The sequence below is a fragment of the Anarhichas minor genome, unplaced genomic scaffold (genome assembly GCF_050575085.1).
Source record: "Anarhichas minor isolate MPS153535 unplaced genomic scaffold, ASM5057508v1 ptg000044l, whole genome shotgun sequence".
NCBI classification, from domain to species: Eukaryota; Metazoa; Chordata; class Actinopteri; order Perciformes; family Anarhichadidae; genus Anarhichas; species Anarhichas minor.
Window position 1 is genome coordinate 955,001 of NW_027466490.1, and position 21,279 is coordinate 976,279.

The 21,279-nt window shown below is 37.7% G+C and overlaps 1 protein-coding gene across 2 annotated transcripts in view; it reads right to left on the reverse strand.

Annotated features, from left to right (window-relative positions):
* The window catches only part of lrp6 (low density lipoprotein receptor-related protein 6), a 30,589-nt gene extending 17,797 nt beyond the window's left edge, over positions 1 to 12,792 (reverse strand). The window contains exons 1-13 of one of the 2 annotated variants that reach the window (XM_076111264.1): positions 12,484 to 12,792; positions 10,430 to 10,826; positions 8,852 to 9,049; positions 7,710 to 7,906; positions 7,210 to 7,341; positions 6,081 to 6,477; positions 5,646 to 5,817; positions 4,536 to 4,752; positions 3,366 to 3,655; positions 2,563 to 2,789; positions 1,097 to 1,281; positions 103 to 429; positions 1 to 16 (exon numbers count right to left, since the gene is read on the reverse strand). The exon at positions 1 to 16 is cut by the window's left edge and continues 187 nt beyond it. In XM_076111264.1, the coding sequence (XP_075967379.1) occupies positions 1 to 16; positions 103 to 429; positions 1,097 to 1,281; positions 2,563 to 2,789; positions 3,366 to 3,655; positions 4,536 to 4,752; positions 5,646 to 5,817; positions 6,081 to 6,477; positions 7,210 to 7,341; positions 7,710 to 7,906; positions 8,852 to 9,049; positions 10,430 to 10,826; positions 12,484 to 12,538 (2,810 nt within the window). In that variant the 5' untranslated portion in view covers positions 12,539 to 12,792. Of the gene's footprint in view, positions 17 to 102; positions 430 to 1,096; positions 1,282 to 2,562; positions 2,790 to 3,365; positions 3,656 to 4,535; positions 4,753 to 5,645; positions 5,818 to 6,080; positions 6,478 to 7,209; positions 7,345 to 7,709; positions 7,907 to 8,851; positions 9,050 to 10,429; positions 10,827 to 12,483 lie in introns of both variants that reach the window. The other variant, XM_076111262.1, reaches the window with a different exon arrangement.
* Positions 12,793 to 21,279: the final 8,487 nt, after the last annotated feature.

Here is a 21,279-nt window from a genome sequence, read left to right on the forward strand (position 1 = left end):
AGGAAGGAGGTCGGAGCTGGAAGACAAAGAAGAACCGGGTCAGACCTGCAGGGTTCTGATGAAGAGCAAGATGTTCTCCACGTATTTAACCGGCCGCCTCACCGCTGCACGTCTTGTTGTCGTAGTTGAGGGAGAAGTGGGCGGGGCAGCCGCAGACGAAGCTGCTGACGGGCACGGCGAGGCAGAGGTGGGAGCAGTGTCCGTTGGTGGAGGCGCAGGCGTTCCAGCCGGCCTGTCTGGACGAGTGGAACACCAGGATGTCCATGACGTAGTCCAGGTGGCCCTGGATCACCGTGCGGTTCTGGCCGCTGGTCTTGTTGGCTCGCTCGATGCTGCGCTGGCTCCAGTCGGTCCAGTAGATGTAGTCCTGGTACTGGGTGAGGCCGAAAGGGTGAGGGAGGTCGTCTGCTATCACCTCTCGGTCCTGACCTGAGGACAGGAGTTGTTCATGAACAATATGGTGAAACATATTCATCATCAAAAATAAAACGGTTCCTTTACGAACTAAATCTGGAGTAAAGTTGAGCCAAAGTACAAAACAAACACGTGGATATTCTCTGAGATTATTAAGTCAAACAAAACTGTGGTTCCGACCAAAGGGAATTTTAAGGATATTTAAATCGTAAATTTATGAGAAAAAAACACTTGAAATTCTCATTCTTACGAGAAAATTACCTACAAATTTAAGAGAGATAAACTTTGATATTCTTGAGATTTTAGTCAAAAATCTAATCTAATCTCACATCAAAGTATTACATTTACGGGAAAATATGTTTAAATTCACGAGTAAAAACCTACAAATTCAAGAACCTTTAATATTCTCTGAGATTTAAGTCAAAATGTATGAGACAACAACTTTACATTTTGGCCTATAAGTTTTGAACCATAAGTCTCAGATGTTGTGAAACCAATTATGTTCAGAACATCTCTGGAAGAAAAGAGACTATTTCAGACTTTTAATGTTCCATCTTTTCTCTAAACGTTAGTTTCAAATCTAAATCAGACGCCACATCTGGTGAACATGTGGAGATGAAGACTGAGAGACCAACATGGTGCCGATCGTCTTCATTAACGTTTTAAAACAACGGGTTCCCACCGAGCATGTTGGAGGACTCGATGAGCGTGGTGTCCAGGTCGGTCCAGTAGAGGCGCCGCTCGGCATAGTCGATGGTGAGTCCGTTGGCTCGGCCCACGTCGGCCACCAGAGTGATCCGGCCCGTCCCGTCCATCGCCGCCCGGTCGATCTTTGGCTTCCCGCCCCACTCGGTCCAGTACATGTACCTGTGGACGGGAAACCAGGTCTTAGTGGTTCTCAGGTGAGTCTCTGGTCTACGACGGTGGGTTAGGGCATTGTGGGTAAAATATAGGGGTGGGAATCACCAGAGATCCCGCGATACGATATTATCACGATACTGCGATATTCTGAGTATTGCGATAACATAGGCATATATTGCGATTTATTACTTTTTTCAACTTCAAATTACGTGCCCAAAGGAAAACTGTCAACATGTTTTATCTAATGAGATAAAGTTTTCAGTCTGTTCATCTCACTTCAATCATTTTTATTGTAGTAAAATAAGATTGTCAAGCAGACAGACTGACCAACAATGTCATAAATGTTGCATGAACCTGACAAACTGAACTGTTTGTATTACTACATAGTCCAACTTAACTAAATGCAAACGTGTGGACTCAGTATATGAACTACAACTTATATAAGTAGGATATAAGAGTTATATAACTCAGTATAACTTGCAATGCGTGGACGTCATGGCAGAGGGACAGTTATGCGCTGCAGTCTCCCCATGTTGTGAGGCCAGATGTCTCTATCTTTGTTTTGACCAACTTCCTACCAATCACGCTGACCCGGGACCTTTCCTGACCTCACCAGAAAACAACTCAGCACCATCTAGTGGACTGAAAAAGCAATTGATTTGATTTTTCAAATTTTTAATAGTTTATATAATAAAAGATCGATACTTGCCGTCCATGTATCGATACAATATCGCCACGCAAAATATCGCGATACAATGCTGTGTCGATTTTTTCCCCCACCCCTAGTAAAATACATTAATTAATTAATTAATTACAGAGATGAGGGGTATTCAGAATTTTGGGGAGATTAAAGTTGTAAATTTACAAGAACAAAACGTGAAAAACGTGGATATTCTCTCACATCAAAGTTGTAAATTAACAGGATAATATGTATGAATTAACAGGATAATATGTATAAATTAACAGGATAATATGTATAAATTATCAGGATAATATGTATAAATTAACAGGATAATATGTATAAATGAACAGGATAATATGTATAAATGAACAGGATAATATGTATAAATTAACAGGATAATATGTATAAATTAACAGGATAATATGTATAAATTAACAGGATAATATGTATAAATTAACAGGATAATATGTATGACTTTACGGGGAAAAACTTAAATATTCTCTGAGATTAACTATAGGAGAAACAAATATTTTTTTGTTCCTACGATGGTCTTCATACTGGTCTACAGTCGTACTGATTGGTCTCCTCGTGGTTTTAGTTCTCACCCTTCAGCTGGATCCAGAGCCAGAGCTCGTGGACTGTCCAGGTCCTTCCAGACCAGGACCTGCCGGTGCTGCCCGTCCAGCTTGGCCACCTCGATGCGGTTGGTACCGGTGTCGGCCCAGTACAGGTTCTTCCCCAGCCAGTCCACCGCCATCCCCTCCGGGTAGTCCAGACCGAACTCCACCACGTGTTCCAGAGCGCTGCCATTCATGAAGGCCCGGCTGATGGTCTGCAGGGGGGACGAGGCAAGACCACGTTAGACCACGTACAGGTGTTCAGGTTCCATACTGAGAATCTGACTGAACCATATACGTATATATTAGTGCTGGGCAAGTTAACGCATTAATTAATTAACACTGACAATTATTTTATCGCGTGTTAACGCAGTTTTTTTATTATTATTAAGCGGAAATTTTTAACACAAGAACTGGCCGGCCAGAAGCGAGCGGTGAACAGCTGTTTGTGTGGCGTCACTTCCGTCTCTTCCCGTTTCCTTCACCTACATTCCCCTGGGTCCTAAGTCCCTCCATGTACAGCTTCTTATCACCCTCTATGTACCAACGTACATTTATAACAAATACCACACATATTACGGTTATTGCACTTTTGTTCATATAGCAGTACTTTTAAAATAAAAGTGCACAATACACTACTTTTGAATTCATTATTGAATTTTGCGCATAACAATGCGATTAATCGCAAAAACATCATGCGATTAATCACGATTAAAAATTGTAATCGTTGCCCAGCACTAATATATACACATACTCATTAAAAGATACGGTGGAGGAGAGTCTCTTCTCACCTTCAGAGTGATGTCGGTCCAGTAGATCCGGTTGTCGGTGACGTCGAAGTCGAGAGCCGAGGCCTCCTTGACTCCAGTGAGCGGTATGGCCACGTTGTTGTTGTTGGTTTCCAGTGAGATGCGTCGGATATCGGTGTGACGGGAGAAGAGCAGGAAGGCTTCGGGCACGATGCAGGTCCTCATGTCAGTGATGAGCTCCAGACCGATGGGACATCCGCACTGAACGCCCTGAGGCTTGTAGAGGCACAGGTGGCTGCAGCCACCGTTACTCTCTGCACACGGGTTGGTACCTGAGGGGGGCGGGGCCACAGGTGAGTCACAAGTGAGTCACAGGTGGGTCACAAGTGAGTCACAAGTGAGTCACAGGTGGGTCACAAGTGAGTCACAGGTGGGTCACAGGTGAGTCACAGGTGGGTCACAGGTGAGTCACAAGTGAGTCACAGGTGGGTCACAAGTGAGCCACAGGGTTCTGGTCAGTGGTTGAAGTTGTCGTTTTAGTTGTTTTTTTAGACTGTCTGGAGGAGTTTGATTTATTTTCTATAACAAATATAAATTGTTCTTTCTAGGTGTTTGTGGCTGATTTCTGACTACATGATGCAGGATATTTTTTCTGGATGATAATATTTAGTTAGTGTTGAGGATTAATTGAGTCACTTTGTTTATTTTAGATTATCAAAACCAGAAAGAACCCATCAGATGGATCAATCAGGGAGCTTTAGAGTAGCTGGTAGGACCCAGGTTAAGCTAAGCTAACTGTTAACCTCTGAATCCAATCTTTATGCTAAGCTAAGATAGCTGTTTCCAGCCTTTGTGCTAAGCTAAGGAAGTTGTTTCCATTCTTTATGCTAAGCTAAGATAGCTGTTTCCAGTTTTTGTGCTAAGCTAAGATAGCTGTTGCCAGTCTTTGTGCTAAGCTAAGATAGCTGTTTCCAGTCTTTATGCTAAGCTAAGATAGCTGTTTCCAGTCTTTGTGCTAAGCTAAGGAAGTTGTTTCCATTCTTTATGCTAAGCTAAGATAGCCGTTTCCAGTCTTCATGCTAAGCTAAGATAGCCGTTTCTTGTCCCGGTCTGAAGTTTTAACTGGAGCAACATCTACTGGAAGGACCAGCATGGGTCCTTCCAGTCCCATGCTGATCTTCAGGGTCCTGGTCTCCAGGGTCCTGGACTCACCGTAGAACTGGTGCACATAAGTGGCCTTGAGGCCCATGAGGTCCGGCAGCTGGTCGATGATAACCTCTCTCTCCGCGGTGCGTTTGTGGACCCGTTCGATGCTGCGGCGCTGCCAGTCTGTCCAGTAGATGAAGTCTCCCAGCAGAGTGAAGCCGAAGATGTGAGGAAGTTTGTCCTCCACCAGCACTCGTCGTCCTGTCCCGTCCATGTCCATCACCTGACAGACAGACAGGTAGACAGACAGGAGGGTGAGACACACCGAGCATGCTCACAAGAACACTTTAAGGAGAACACATGGTTAGAGTTCATGTAAAATATGAAGAGAAATAATAAAGACATGTAGAAATGTGAGGAATCTACAGACAAAACCTGCACCACCTCCGAGGCTCAGGTGAGGTCACGAGAGGAAAATAAAAACAGACAAGAACACGGAGAGATTGCGCGAGGACAGAAACCACAGAAGAAGAAAAGAGACCATTGTGTTTTCATTCTGACCGTCGACACCTTTAACAGGAACATATTCTACATTTACATTAAATATGATCTTTCTCTTTTCTTATTTTCATGGAGAAGATAGTTTTTGGATTAACTAAATACATTAGTTTCCTTATGTGGCGAAAAGATAAATCCACAATATTTATATAAAAAATGACCAAAACATGTTTCATGTTTGTTATTTATATCAGTTCATGTTAAAGCTGGCAGGACGTCCGACTCTGTGACCGACCAATCACAGCGAGGAATCACCGTGAAGCAGCAGAAGAACTACAAATCCCAGGTGAACTCACACTGATTCTAGAACTACAAGTCCAGGTGAACTCACACTGATTCTAGAACTACAACTCCAGGTGAACTCACACTAGTTATAAAACTACAACTCCAGGTGAACTCACACTAGTTATAAAACTACAACTCCAGGTGAACTCACACTAGTTATAAAACTACAACTCGAGGTGAACTCACACTAGTTATAAAACTACAACTCGAGGGGAACTCACATTTATTATAGAACTACAACTCCAGGTGAACTTACTGGTTATAGAACTACAGCTCCCAGGTGAACCCACACTTAAACTAGAACTACAACTCCCAGGTCTCCCCCTCACAGACCTCGATCTTGTCCGTCTTGGCGTCCCCCCAGTACAGTTTGCGTTCCTCATAGTCGAGGGCGAGTCCGTTGGGCCATCCCAGAGAAGTGTTGACCATCACCAGACGCTCCATCCCGTCCAGGTCGGCTCGCTCGATCTTTGGGACCTCGCCCCAGTCGGTCCAGTACATGTAGCTGGAGACACAGCCATTTTAACATTATCATTATGATTATTAATATTATTAATATTATTACTAACAGAGACACAGACAGGAAGTAGTGTAATAAAATGATTACTATCATTATGGTTATTATCATTATTATTATTACTAATAGAAACACAGACAGGAAGGAGCTAATTAACATTATTATTATCATCATTAGGATTATTATTAATATTATTACTAATAGAAATCTGATCAGGACTCTGATCGGGACTCATTGATCGATGGACTCACCCTGCCACAGGGTCCAGTACGATGGCTCTGGGCTCGTCCAGGTCTTCGGAGATCAGGATCTTACGCATGGTCCCGTTGAGCCGGGTCACCTCGATGCGGTCCGTCCCAGTGTCGGTCCAGTACAGGTTCCGGGCGATCCAGTCCACGGCGATGCCGTCGGGGTGGTTGACCTGAGACGTGACTACGAACTGGGCGTCGCTGCCGTCCAGCAGCGACCGGCGGATGGCCTTCACGTCGTCGTCTGTCCAGTAGACGTACCCGTCCACCGGGTCATAGTCCACAGCGATAGCGTGCCGGATGTCCTCCACCTGCAGGACGATGTCTGTGAAGTCCGGCGTGTCCAGAGAGATGCGGCGCAGGTCGGTCCGCCGAGCCAACAGCAGCATCTGAGTCGCACCTGAGGAGCAACGGGAAGGTCAGAGGTCATCAGAGGACAGACCACAGGGGGGCAGTAGGGATGGGTATCGTTAGGATTTTATCTATAGTAGTACTCTCATGGGCACTCATCGATACTCTCATCAACATTCGACACTCTCATTGGCCCATGTTGTCATGTTGTAATGTTGGTATGTTGTCGTGTCGGTATGTTCTCGTGTCCGTATGTTCGTATATTCTCATGTTGGTATGTTGGTATATCCTCATGTTGGTATATTCTCATGTCGGTATGTCCTCATGTTGGTATGTCCTCATGTCGGTATGTCCTCATGTCGGTATGTCCTCATGTCGGTATGTTCTCATGTTTGTTTTTATGTTGTTCATGTTCTCAGTTAAAGCTGAATTGTTTATGTGTCTTATTGTTGGAGGAGGAGGAGCTCAGAGAGAAACCCAGAAACAGTTAAAGCTGCTCAGTGAAAGGAGGCTTTGTCTGCAGGAGATCATGTGATCCGTCTCTCACAAAAGATTCTCCGCCTTCACTCCTCGTTGCTCTGCAGCCAACCAGAAACATGTAAATAAAGAGGGGGGGTTACCATGGCAACAGCAGGTCAAACCCAACGCTACCTTTAGCTTGTTAGCATTAGAACGTCCAGAGAGGAACGAAGAGACATGAAGCAACAACCTCACAGTTTAAATCAATATATATATACAGCTGATAGAAGGGTAAGAGCACAGTGTGATGATGTGTCCTCACCGTCTCTGCAGGTCTTCCCGTCCTCCAACAGCTGGACTCCAGTGGGACAGGCACACTGATAGAAAGGCTTCATCGGAGACAAGAGACAGAGGTGGGAACATCCTCCATTGTTCACCGAGCAGGGACTCTTCACTACTGTTAATGGAGAGGGGACGTTAAAGAGGACATTACAGACTCACTACTGCCCAGAGAGGACATTAGAGACTCACTATTGCCCACAGAGAGGACATTAAAGACTCACTATTGTCCACAGAGAGGACATTAAAGAAGACATGACAGACTCACTATTGTCCACAGAGAGGACATTAAAGAGTCACTATTGTCCACAGAGAGGACATTAAAGAGTCACTATTGTCCACAGAGAGGACATTAAAGAGGACATTAGAGACTCACTATTGTCCACAGAGAGGACATTAGAGACTCACACTAGGTTAATGTTAAAACCTAAAACACTCCATCTGGTGAAAGAATCCTAAACCTATGGGGACATTTAGACTCACGTATGTCTTGTCTCTTGGCGCTGAAGACGTGGATGTCCATCGGAGAGAAGATGTCCGAGTGGACGATCCGCTGCTCGTCTCCGGTCTGTTTCCTACAGGAGTGGATGGAGTGAGTGTTCCAGTCGGTCCAGAACAGAGTGTCCTCGTACAGGGTGAGAGCGAACGGGTGAGGAAGTTCTCCTTTGACCACCACCTCTCTGAAAACACACATCACCAGGTACATTTACTTCAGTATCCTTTAGAACAGAGGTAGCCAACACGGTGCCCGCGGGCACCCTGTCGCCCGCAGGGACCACGTGAGTCGCCCACAAGACATGTTCTAAAAATAGCACAAGTCACCATGGAGCTCCGTCTAAAATTGTAGTTGCTGTTCTTTTTCAATCAAAAACGCTTGCAGAGAGTTAAGAGAGTTGGGTACCCGGAGGCGCACGGCGGACAGCCAGGACGAGGCTGCCGCACCGCACTAGGTTTTCAGGTTCAGGACCGAAAAGGCCCAGACTAGAGGTTTGAACGCGGGCGCCCGAAGACGCTCGCGCGCCTCGGAGGGTTGGATCCCCCGCTCGGCTATAGACGAGACTGGTTACTAGTTTCTTCGTGGAGACAAAGGTACCGTTGGAAAAGCTGGTGTCGGTGACAACAGACGGGGCTCCCGCGATGACGGGCCGGCATGCAGGCTTCATTGCGCAATGCAAAGGTGACCCAGACGTCGCAAAATTTCTACATTACCACTGGATCATTCACCAGCAGGCGCTATGTGCAAAAGTAACCGGCTTTGATCATGTGATGATACAAAAATATCAGAGATGTGATACCTCTGACTTTCAAATGTTGAAACAGATTAACAGAAATAACAGTTGCATGTTTAAATATGTATGTGTAGCAATACCATCATTGTTGTGGAAATCATTATTAATAATTATTGTGAGGAATAATTAACTGACATGTGATCAAACAGTCTCTTCACATATACTATTATTAAAAGGTGATCTGTGCAACTTTGTTATTCAGGAAGTTTGTATCAAACAAGTAGCCCTTCGTACTACTCGGTACCCTTGAAGTAGCTCTCAGTTTCAAAAAGGTTGGTGACCCCTGCTTTAGAAGTACTTCAGTACAGTGAAGACAGTAGATGACATGTTGAGTACCTGGAGGACCCGTCCAGGTTGCAGCGGTGGATGAAGTTGTGCTTGGCATCGGCCCAGTAGATCTTCTCCAGCCTGTAGTCCAGAGTGAGACCGTTGGGCCAGTAGATCTCTTTATCGATGATCATGGAGCGATTCGTCCCGTCCATCCCGGCTCGCTCGATCTTTGGGATCTCACCCCAGTCTGTCCAGTACATGTACCTGAGGACACAGACGCTAACACTTAAAGGAATCATGGTGTTCATATATTTCTTGTATTGACAGCAGTCAACACTCGCAGGAGAGCTAGTGTTGACATCTTCACCACATGGGAGCGTTTAAAAAAATGCAGATATTGTTGTCTGCTTTTCAGGTGGCTGACACGACATATTTTCCGATGCGCGCTCTCTGTCCGCTGGTAGGAGCGTGCTCACCTGTGTGCGCGCGCACGTGTCTGTGTGTGCGCGCGCACAATCATGTCGGAACTCTGCCGTGCGCGATACAGAGAGCAGAGGAGAATTGAAAACGCACGACCATGTAGAGACAGAAATGAAATGCCGTCTGTAAATAAGATAAATAACATAAGACTGTTTAAAGAACACGGTGTAGACCTGTTCTATAGGAAAGGAACCTTAAATGACTTCTGTTGTGATCTGAAGCTATATAGAAAATACAATTAATCTAAATTAACTTGAGCTTCAAGGGGGGGCGGGGCGCCCCTCTAATATAATGGAAACACTGCAATCCGATCACTTCATTCATGGTAAAGACAACAACCGATCCGATCACTTCATTCGGAGAATAATAAGACCAGGACACAGTGAGACCAGGACACAGTGAGACCAGGACACAGTACAGTGAGACCAGAACACAGCATAGTGAGACCAGGACACAGTGAGACCAGAACACGGTATAGTGAGACCAGGACACGGTGAGACCAGGACACGGTATAGTGAGACCAGGACACGGTATAGTGAGACCAGAACACAGCATAGTGAGACCAGGACACAGTGAGACCAGGACACAGTACAGTGAGACCAGAACACAGCATAGTGAGACCAGGACACAGTGAGACCAGAACACAGTGAGACCAGGACACAGTGAGACCAGGACACAGTGAGACCAGAACATGACTAAATGAAACGTGTCAGTCACAAAAGACTTTCACCTAAATAAAAACAACAGAAGCTAAATAACTAGAACATGGTCCAGAATGTATCTATGAAAACTAATAATCAATGATCAGTATTCAGATGGTTTTATTATTATCAACACACTGAGTTCTGGTCTCTTTGATCTTCCATACTGAAGAGGATCAAAGAGACAATAAAACCCAAGAGATACATTTAAATAAAACTCATGAATACATTACAGACCTCCTTAACCTGAGTCCTCGTGGATCTACATCCTCCTGTGAGACCAGGACCCAGAGGGACCACAGAGACTACAAGTGAGTTACAGACTACAGGTGAGGAGGTGAGTTATATATATAGATTCACTGACCCACTCCCACTGGTCTTCATCAGGTCCACTACAGAGAGACTAGACCAGGACCCACTTTTCCCCCTGAACCAGGACTGAAACCCAGTCCCTCAGACTCACCCTCGTTCTGGATCCAGAGCGATGGCCCTCGGCTGGTCCAGCTCCTGCCAGAACAAAACCTTCCTCAAGGAGCCGTCCAGCTCGGCCACCTCGATCCGATTGGTCTCCGAGTCTGTCCAGTAGAGTTTACTTCCTAACCAATCACAGGCCAGTCCGTCTGGGGAGGCCAGACCTGGGACCACGATCTGGACGACGCTGGCCTGTGATCGGTTGAAGACGGTGCGTTTGATGGCCTCCTCGCTGACGTCGCTCCAGTAGATGAGACCCTGAGAGTAGACGTAGTCCACGGCGGCGGCGTCCTCCAGCCCCCCCACCACCACCGTGGAGTTGGCCTTCTCGTGGGCCGCGTCCACCAGCCGAAGGTCCCGTCGGTTTGCATAGAGCAGCAGGGGCACGCCTGGAAGAGGTTAACATCAATACACTTTAAACTGTGGAAAATACACAAAAATACACCGTTTAAACTGGAAAATATTCATTTCCATTGTGTGGATTTACTGTTTTCTATCAGAATAAAGGGAAAATATTTAAATGTTGGACGAACAAAACATTTAAAAACGAATAACCTGAAATAAATCATCACATTGATCAATAATGTAAATAGCCATAAACAGAATGTTGTTGGTTCCAGTGAGGTAAATATGAATAACATATTTTAATGTTTTTATGTGATCACAGCTCAGTAATCAATCAAACGGATCAGCTGTTATTGAGATAATCGATCAATCGATCGAGGCTGAAACATGAAGCGTCTTTGGTTTCATATCACAGATAAATTAATATATTTTGGGCAAAACAAAACAGACTTCTCATGTTTTCTGACCAACAGCTATTTAAATAACAGACAATAATCAACAGATTGATTGATGATGAAAGTAATCGTTAAATAACTTATAACCAACAGAATAAAGTCTGTATTTTACTTTTAGTTAATAGCAAATGACTTACAGTGAATTTACAGTTATTTATCTGACAGGTTTATTATTTCATTTATATGTTTTTAATATAAAAATACATCTTTTTATAAAGTAGCTTTTAACTTTACTGTATTTTTAAAGAGTCAAAAAACATCAAAACAATTCAGAATATTGTGGCTCATTATTAAATGAAGAATTAATATAAATAAAAATATAAATCTATAGAAATAAATGATATTAGTGTAGAATAATAAATAAAACAGATACTCAGTTTTATTTAGAAATCGGAACATAGTTAGCAAATTAAAGAAATTAATTATTAAATAAAAATAAAAGTGTAAATACTAAAAAAGGAGGCAAAGAATATAATTAAATAAAACAATAGGAACAAATCTAGAAACATTGATAAATAACTTTATTGTGTTTATTAAAGTCATATATTTATATTTAAATATTGTTGAATTATTATATCTCTTTAAAAAGAAGTCTGATAAATCAATTAATTTATATATAATAATATGAATAATAATAATAATAACATTATTAATAATAATAACAGTGTTACTGAGCAGAAATTACCTCAGCTAGCTTGTTAGCATAACAACATGAAAACATGAGCTGCTCCAGTTTGAATACAGATAAATGTGGTTCAATATGATTTAATCAATAATAACATAATAGTATCGATTAGCTCCGCTGTTAGCTAAATATCACATATGTATACATATAACGTTACAGCGAGCTGGAGGACTCGCTCGCGTAGCATTTGTTGTGCTAACTGCTGCTAGCAATGCTAATCTAAGTTATTACCACAGCGGATATCATGAATAACGGTGTTAAAATAAGACAGTTAGCATGCTAACTGCGTTAAAATAAGATGTAAAGTGTGAGGACAGGGCTCAGTGAGAGTTTATAAATATAAAAACATATACAAACTGAAGCTAACTGTGGATTATTTCGGCTCCTCCAGCAGTCAAACAGGCGAAGCAGCACTGATAGCATGAGGCTAACAGCTAGAGGGCCCTGATCCTCGGACCTCTCCACACACCTCCGCCCGTTAGAAGCCTCTTCTCCCGGCTGTTAACCAACACTCTCACACATCCCACCGGGAGGAACAAGAGGACTCGATGACAAACTCACCTCGTATGAGGAAACAGAAGCTAAACAACAACAAGCTCCGCAGCGCGACCCTCATCTTTCTCTTCTCTCGGCTCCTCAACGCGGAGCTCCCATCGCTGCTACGGCCGCTTATTGTCCGGGAATCAAACACGATGTTCGGGTTCAGATCTACGAGACGAGACGTTGATATGTCCCAAAGAAGTCCATCACGGCTCGATAACTGGTTTATTCTTTATTACATATTATGTATATTATATATACGTAAACCTAACCCACTGGATCAACTCTGTGTCTCACATTGTCCTGGAGGAGGTCCGTGGTCTCCTTCCGCTGAGGAAGAAACTCCTCCTCTTCTTCACATGACTTCACGTTAGTCTATAAAGGAACTCCAGCGCAGTCACGCGACTTCACGTTAGTCTATAAAGGAACTCCACCACGGTCACGCGACTTCACGTTAGTCTATAAAGGAACTCCACCATGGTCACGCGACTTCACGTTAGTCTATAAAGGAACACCACCGCGGTCACGCGACTTCACGTTAGTCTATAAAGGAACTCCACCATGGTCACGCGACTTCACGTTAGTCTATAAAGGAACACCACCACGGTCACGCGACTTCACGTTAGTCTATAAAGGAACTCCAGCGCAGTCACGCGACTTCACGTTAGTCTATAAAGGAACTCCACCACGGTCACGCGACTTCACGTTAGTCTATAAAGGAACTCCACCACGGTCACGCGACTTCACGTTAGTCTATAAAGGAACTCCACCACGGTCACGCGACTTCACGTTAGTCTATAAAGGAACTCCACCACGGTCACGCGACTTCACGTTAGTCTATAAAGGAACTCCACCATGGTCACGCGACTTCACGTTAGTCTATAAAGGAACTCCACCGCGGTCACGCGACTTCACGTTAGTCTATAAAGGAACTCCACCGCGGTCACGCGACTTCACGTTAGTCTATAAAGGAACTCCACCGCGGTCACGCGACTTCACGTTAGTCTATAAAGGAACTCCACCGCGGTCACGCGACTTCACGTTAGTCTATAAAGGAACTCCACCGCGGTCACGCGACTTCACGTTAGTCTATAAAGGAACTCCACCACGGTCACGCGACTTCACGTTAGTCTATAAAGGAACTCCACCGCGGTCACGCGACTTCACGTTAGTCTATAAAGGAACTCCACCATGGTCACGCGACTTCACGTTAGTCTATAAAGGGACTCCACCGCGGTCACGCGACTTCACGTTAGTCTGTAAAGGAACTCCACCACGGTCACGTGACTTCACGTTAGTCTATAAAGGAACTCCACCACGGTCATGCGACTTTATTTTAGATATTTTACAATTTAATTAACCATCAGAATCACTAGTTGGAGTCCCATTTTTCTGCTGTTTGCTTTGGAGCGAGCTGCACATACCGAGGAGTTGAAGTCAGCTCAGACTTCATGTATTTGTAATGATTTTACATGTTTATGACTGTGACTCATTGAGAAGAATGTTTTCCATCACTGAGTGAGGTCTTTTCTGCAGAACACCCACTGCTCCGTCTCCTCTACACACACACCCAGTTAACTCCCAGTACCCCCATCTCCTCCACTGTTACACCAGTCTGCTTCCCAGCAGGCTGCCTGACAATGTTACTGTAATGAGCTCCCTCTCTCTGACTGAAAAGTGCAGGTTGAAAAACATGTTGGCACACTTGGGCAGAGTCCAGCTCATAGCTTTAGTTATTCATACACCAGCTTCAATATTGGTTTGTGCAGTTCAACACTAAAATGTGATTTTAAATGCAGCTCTGTGAGGATTTACTTGAGCTAGATGTTAACTAAACCTGCAAATAATATATATATGTTATCATTTGGTCTATAAAACATCAGAACATAGAGAAATTAGGATTTCCTCAGACTCTATTTGTCTAAAACCAAAATATATATTTTTTATTTATCATGTTCAGACAAAAGCAGCAAATTATCACATTTGAAATGATGAAACAATGCAATATTTGGATTTTATTTTTTAAAGAATGACTTTATTATTATCAGTAATATCATCAAGAAGCTGAAGACTCATTTTCTGTCAATCCGCTCATGAACTATTTAAATTCTTCCACTTCAGATGCAATGAAAGCACAGATAAAGGGACCTTTGGTGCTCCTTGATGTAGCTTCACATGTTCGCTGTGTTTCAGAAGTAAATCAAGGATTCTTCAAGGACTTCATTGGATTATTGTTTCTCAGTGAATACAGATACACACATACATGTGCAGAAGGATTTCATCACCAGCAGCCCGTCACATGTGAACAGAAGGAACATGAAGTGTCCTCCACACAGTGACTCGTTTTATATGCGACGTGTTGAACCTTCACTCGTCACAGTGAACAGAGAGCAGCTGAGGCTGATGATGCTGTTCAACACTGAATGAAGTGACTCATGTCACCTGTGTGAACTCTGTCTTCTTCATCAGCTGCTTCAGCTTCACGTGTTGGACAACATCGCCATCATGCGGACAGACGGAGCAACAGCAGCTTCACAGGCTTCAGTTACATTTAGAAAAGACCATCAAACCAAATTTTTCTGTTTTTGTAAACTGAATCAAAGGTTTTAAACACATAAATACAGGTTTTAAACATATAAATACAGGTTTTAAATATATAAATACAGGTTTTAAACACATAAATACAGGTTTTAAACACATAAATACAGGTTTTAAACATATAAATACAGGTTTTAAACATAAATACAGGTTTTAAATATATAAATACAGGTTTTAAACACATAAATACAGGTTTTAAACACATGAATACAGGTTTTAAACATATGAATACAGGTTTTAAACATAAATACAGGTTTTAAATATATAAATACAGGTTTTAAACACATAAATACAGGTTTTAAACACATGAATACAGGTTTTAAACATATGAATACAGGTTTTAAACACATAAATACAGGTTTTAAACAATAAATACAGGTTTTAAATATATAAATACATGTTTAAACACATAAATACAGGTTTTAAACAATAAATACAGGTTTTAAATATATAAATACAGGTTTTAAACACATAAATACAGGTTTTAAACATATAAATACAGGTTTTAAACATAAATACAGGTTTTAAATATATAAATACAGGTTTTAAACACATAAATACAGGTTTTAAACATATAATTACAGGTTTTAAATATATAAATATAGGTTTTAAAGACATAAATACAGGTTTTAAACATAAATACAGGTTTTAAACACATAAATACAGGTTTTAAACACATGAACACAGGTTTTAAACATAAATACAGGTTTTAAACATATGAATACAGGTTTTAAACACATAAATACAGGTTTTAAACACATGAATACAGGTTTTAAACACATAAATACAGGTTTTAAACACATAAATACAGGTTTTAAACATAAATACAGGTTTTAAACATATGAATACAGGTTTTAAACATATGAATACAGGTTTTAAACATATGAATACAGGTTTTAAACACATAAATACAGGTTTTAAATATATAAATACAGGTTTTAAACACATAAATACAGGTTTTAAACACATGAATACAGGTTTTAAACATATGAATACAGGTTTTAAACACATAAATACAGGTTTTCAACAATAAATACAGGTTTTAAATATATAAATACATGTTTAAACACATAAATACAGGTTTTAAACAATAAATACAGGTTTTAAACACATAAATACAGGTTTTAAACATATAAATACAGGTTTTAAACATAAATACAGGTTTTAAACATAAATACAGGTTTTAAATATATAAATACAGGTTTTAAACACATAAATACAGGTTTTAAACACATAAATACAGGTTTTAAACATATAAATACAGGTTTTAAATATATAAATACAGGTTTTAAACACATAAATACAGGTTTTAAACACATGAACACAGGTTTTAAACATAAATACAGGTTTTAAACATATTAATACAGGTTTTAAACACATAAATACAGGTTTTAAACACATGAATACAGGTTTTAAACACATAAATACAGGTTTTAAACACATAAATACAGGTTTTAAACATAAATACAGGTTTTAAACATATGAATACAGGTTTTAAACATATGAATACAGGTTTTAAACACATAAATACAGGTTTTAAATATATAAATACAGGTTTTAAACACATAAATACAGGTTTTAAACACATGAATACAGATTTTAAACATATGAATACAGGTTTTAAACACATAAATACAGGTTTTAAACAATAAATACAGGTTTTAAATATATAAATACATGTTTAAACACATAAATACAGGTTTTAAACAATAAATACAGGTTTTAAATATATAAATACAGGTTTTAAACACATAAATACAGGTTTTAAACACATAAATACAGGTTTTAAATATATAAATACAGGTTTTAAATATATAAATACAGGTTTTAAACAATCAATACAGGTTTTAAACACATAAATACAGGTTTTAAACAATAAATACAGGTTTTAAATATATAAATACAGGTTTTAAACACATAAATACAGGTTTTAAACACATAAATACAGGTTTTAAACATATAAATACAGGTTTTAAACATAAATACAGGTTTTAAACATAAATACAGGTTTTAAATATATAAATACAGGTTTTAAACACTTAAAAACAGGTTTTAAACACATAAATACAGGTTTTAAACATATAAATACAGGTTTTAAATATATAAATACAGGTTTTAAACACATAAATACAGGTTTTAAACACATGAACACAGGTTTTAAACATAAATACAGGTTTTAAACATATTAATACAGGTTTTAAACACATAAATACAGGTTTTAAACACATGAATACAGGTTTTAAACACATAAATACAGGTTTTAAACACATAAATACAGGTTTTAAACATAAATACAGGTTTTAAACATATGAATACAGGTTTTAAACATATGAATACAGGTTTTAAACACATAAATACAGGTTTTAAATATATAAATACAGGTTTTAAACACATAAATACAGGTTTTAAACACATGAATACAGATTTTAAACATATGAATACAGGTTTTAAACACATAAATACAGGTTTTAAACAATAAATACAGGTTTTAAATATATAAATACATGTTTAAACACATAAATACAGGTTTTAAACAATAAATACAGGTTTTAAATATATAAATACAGGTTTTAAACACATAAATACAGGTTTTAAACACATAAATACAGGTTTTAAATATATAAATACAGGTTTTAAACAATCAATACAGGTTTTAAACACATAAATACAGGTTTTAAACAATAAATACAGGTTTTAAACACATAAATACAGGATTTAAACAATAAATACAGGTTTTAAATATATAAATACAGGTTTTAAACACATAAATACAGGTTTTAAACACATGAATACAGGATTTAAACACATAAATACAGGTTTTAAACAATAAATACAGGTTTTAAACACATAAATACAGGTTTTAAATATATAAATACAGGTTTTAAACACATAAATACAGGTTTTAAACAATAAATACAGGTTTTAAACACATAAATACAGGTTTTAAACACATGAATACAGGTTTTAAACAGATAAATACAGGTTTAAAAACAATAAATACAGGTTTTAAACACATAAATACAAGTTGTAAACAATAAATACAGGTTTTAAATATATAAATACAGGTTTTAAATATATAAATACAGGTTTTAAACAATCAATACAGGTTTTAAACACATAAATACAGGTTTTAAACAATAAATACAGGTTTTAAATATATAAATACAGGTTTTAAACACATAAATACAGGTTTTAAACACATAAATACAGGTTTTAAACATATAAATACAGGTTTTAAACATAAATACAGGTTTTAAACATAAATACAGGTTTTAAATATATAAATACAGGTTTTAAACACTTAAAAACAGGTTTTAAACACATAAATACAGGTTTTAAACATATAAATACAGGTTTTAAATATATAAATACAGGTTTTAAACACATAAATACAGGTTTTAAACACATGAACACAGGTTTTAAACATAAATACAGGTTTTAAACATATTAATACAGGTTTTAAACACATAAATACAGGTTTTAAACACATGAATACAGGTTTTAAACACATAAATACAGGTTTTAAACACATAAATACAGGTTTTAAACATAAATACAGGTTTTAAACATATGAATACAGGTTTTAAACATATGAATACAGGTTTTAAACACATAAATACAGGTTTTAAATATATAAATACAGGTTTTAAACACATAAATACAGGTTTTAAACACATGAATACAGATTTTAAACATATGAATACAGGTTTTAAACACATAAATACAGGTTTTAAACAATAAATACAGGTTTTAAATATATAAATACATGTTTAAACACATAAATACAGGTTTTAAACAATAAATACAGGTTTTAAATATATAAATACAGGTTTTAAACACATAAATACAGGTTTTAAACACATAAATACAGGTTTTAAATATATAAATACAGGTTTTAAACAATCAATACAGGTTTTAAACACATAAATACAGGTTTTAAACAATAAATACAGGTTTTAAACACATAAATACAGGATTTAAACAATAAATACAGGTTTTAAATATATAAATACAGGTTTTAAACACATAAATACAGGTTTTAAACACATGAATACAGGATTTAAACACATAAATACAGGTTTTAAACAATAAATACAGGTTTTAAACACATAAATACAGGTTTTAAATATATAAATACAGGTTTTAAACACATAAATACAGGTTTTAAACAATAAATACAGGTTTTAAACACATAAATACAGGTTTTAAACACATGAATACAGGTTTTAAACAGATAAATACAGGTTTAAAAACAATAAATACAGGTTTTAAACACATAAATACAAGTTGTAAACAATAAATACAGGTTTTAAACAATAAATACAGGTTTTAAACACATGAATACAGGTTTTAAACATAAATACAGGTTTTAAACAATAAATACAGGTTTTAAACATATAAATACAGGTTTTAAACAATAAATACAGGTTTTAAACACATAAATACAGGTTTTAAACAATAAATACAGGTTTTAAACATATACATACAGGTTTTAAACAACAAATACAGGTTTTAAATATATAAATACAGGTTTTAAACAATAAATACAGGTTTTAAACACATAAATACAGGTTTTAAATATATAAATACAGGTTTTAAACAATAAATACAGGTTTTAAACAATAAATACAGGTTTTAAACATAAATAAAGGTTTTAAATATATAAATACAGGTTTTAAACAATCAATACAGGTTTTAAACACATAAATACAGGTTTTAAACAATAAATACAGGTTTTAAACACATAAATACAGGATTTAAACAATAAATACAGGTTTTAAATATATAAATACAGGTTTTAAACACATAAATACAGGTTTTAAACACATGAATACAGGTTTTAAACACATAAATACAGGTTTTAAACAATAAATACAGGTTTTAAACAATAAATACAGGTTTTAAACACACAAATACAGGTTTTAAACACATGAATACAGGTTTTAAACACATAAATACAGGTTTAAAAACAATAAATACAGGTTTTAAACACATAAATACAAGTTGTAAACAATAAATACAGGTTTTAAACAATAAATACAGGTTTTAAACACATGAATACAGGTTTTAAACATAAATACAGGTTTTAAACAATAAATACAGGTTTTAAACATATAAATACAGGTTTTAAACAATAAATACAGGTTTTAAACACATAAATACAGGTTTTAAACAACAAATACAGGTTTTAAATATATAAATACAGGTTTTAAACAATAAATACAGGTTTTAAACACATAAATACAGGTTTTAAATATATAAATACAGGTTTTAAACAATAAATACAGGTTTTAAACACATAAATACAGGTTTTAAACAATAAATACAGGTTTTAAACAGGTCTGTGTTTTGAACCAAGGGGACATTCTTTCGCTACAGCAGCATTTATGGTACAGGTAAATAAAATAACAATATAAATGCAATGTAAAAATGAAAATGCACAATATATACAATTAAATAGAATAATATTAAATTAACTGTTAACTAACTAAACTAACCAGTAGTGCAAAGATTGAACCAAACAACAAACAAAGAACAGAGTAGCGTGTCACAGTCGTGTGACTGATCTGTTCAGACGTGATTTATTTAAAGTCTTATTTCAGAATGTTCTCCTGTATCTGGAGCAGTCTGTCCCTGCAGGAGGTGCAGAGGGTGGTCCTGGTTATCCAATATGAATAACAGTTTCTTCAGTGTCCTCCTCTCCACCTCTTCTAGACTGTCCAGTTTGCAGCCCATGATAGAGAGTCAGAAGATAAAATCCACAAATTAAGTAAAAACAAGGATTTTGATGGAAAGTCTCAATTCTGAGAAACAAAAGTTGTGAAAATGACACAAAAGGTTAAATATATGAAAAATGACTTCAGATTACTCTAAATGATTGAGTCAGAATAAAGTCTGAGTGAAATGATGAAACTATCTATACACACATATATATATACTGTATATATATATATATGTGTCTATAAATTACATTCAGAGAACGAAGGTTTGTGTGAATGATGAATTATGAAACACAAAACATCCTTTTTGTATTTTAAATTAAAGGTAGTAGAGTTTAAGAAAAGTCTGTAAAGACACTTTCAAACCAGAAATTCGAAATCTAGTGAAAATCATAAACTATATAAACTATAAATAACTGGAAATAAATCAGATTTTTAGGTTTAACTTTCATTTTAATTTTGAACAAAAAAAGTCAAAATATTTAATGAAAATTAATAT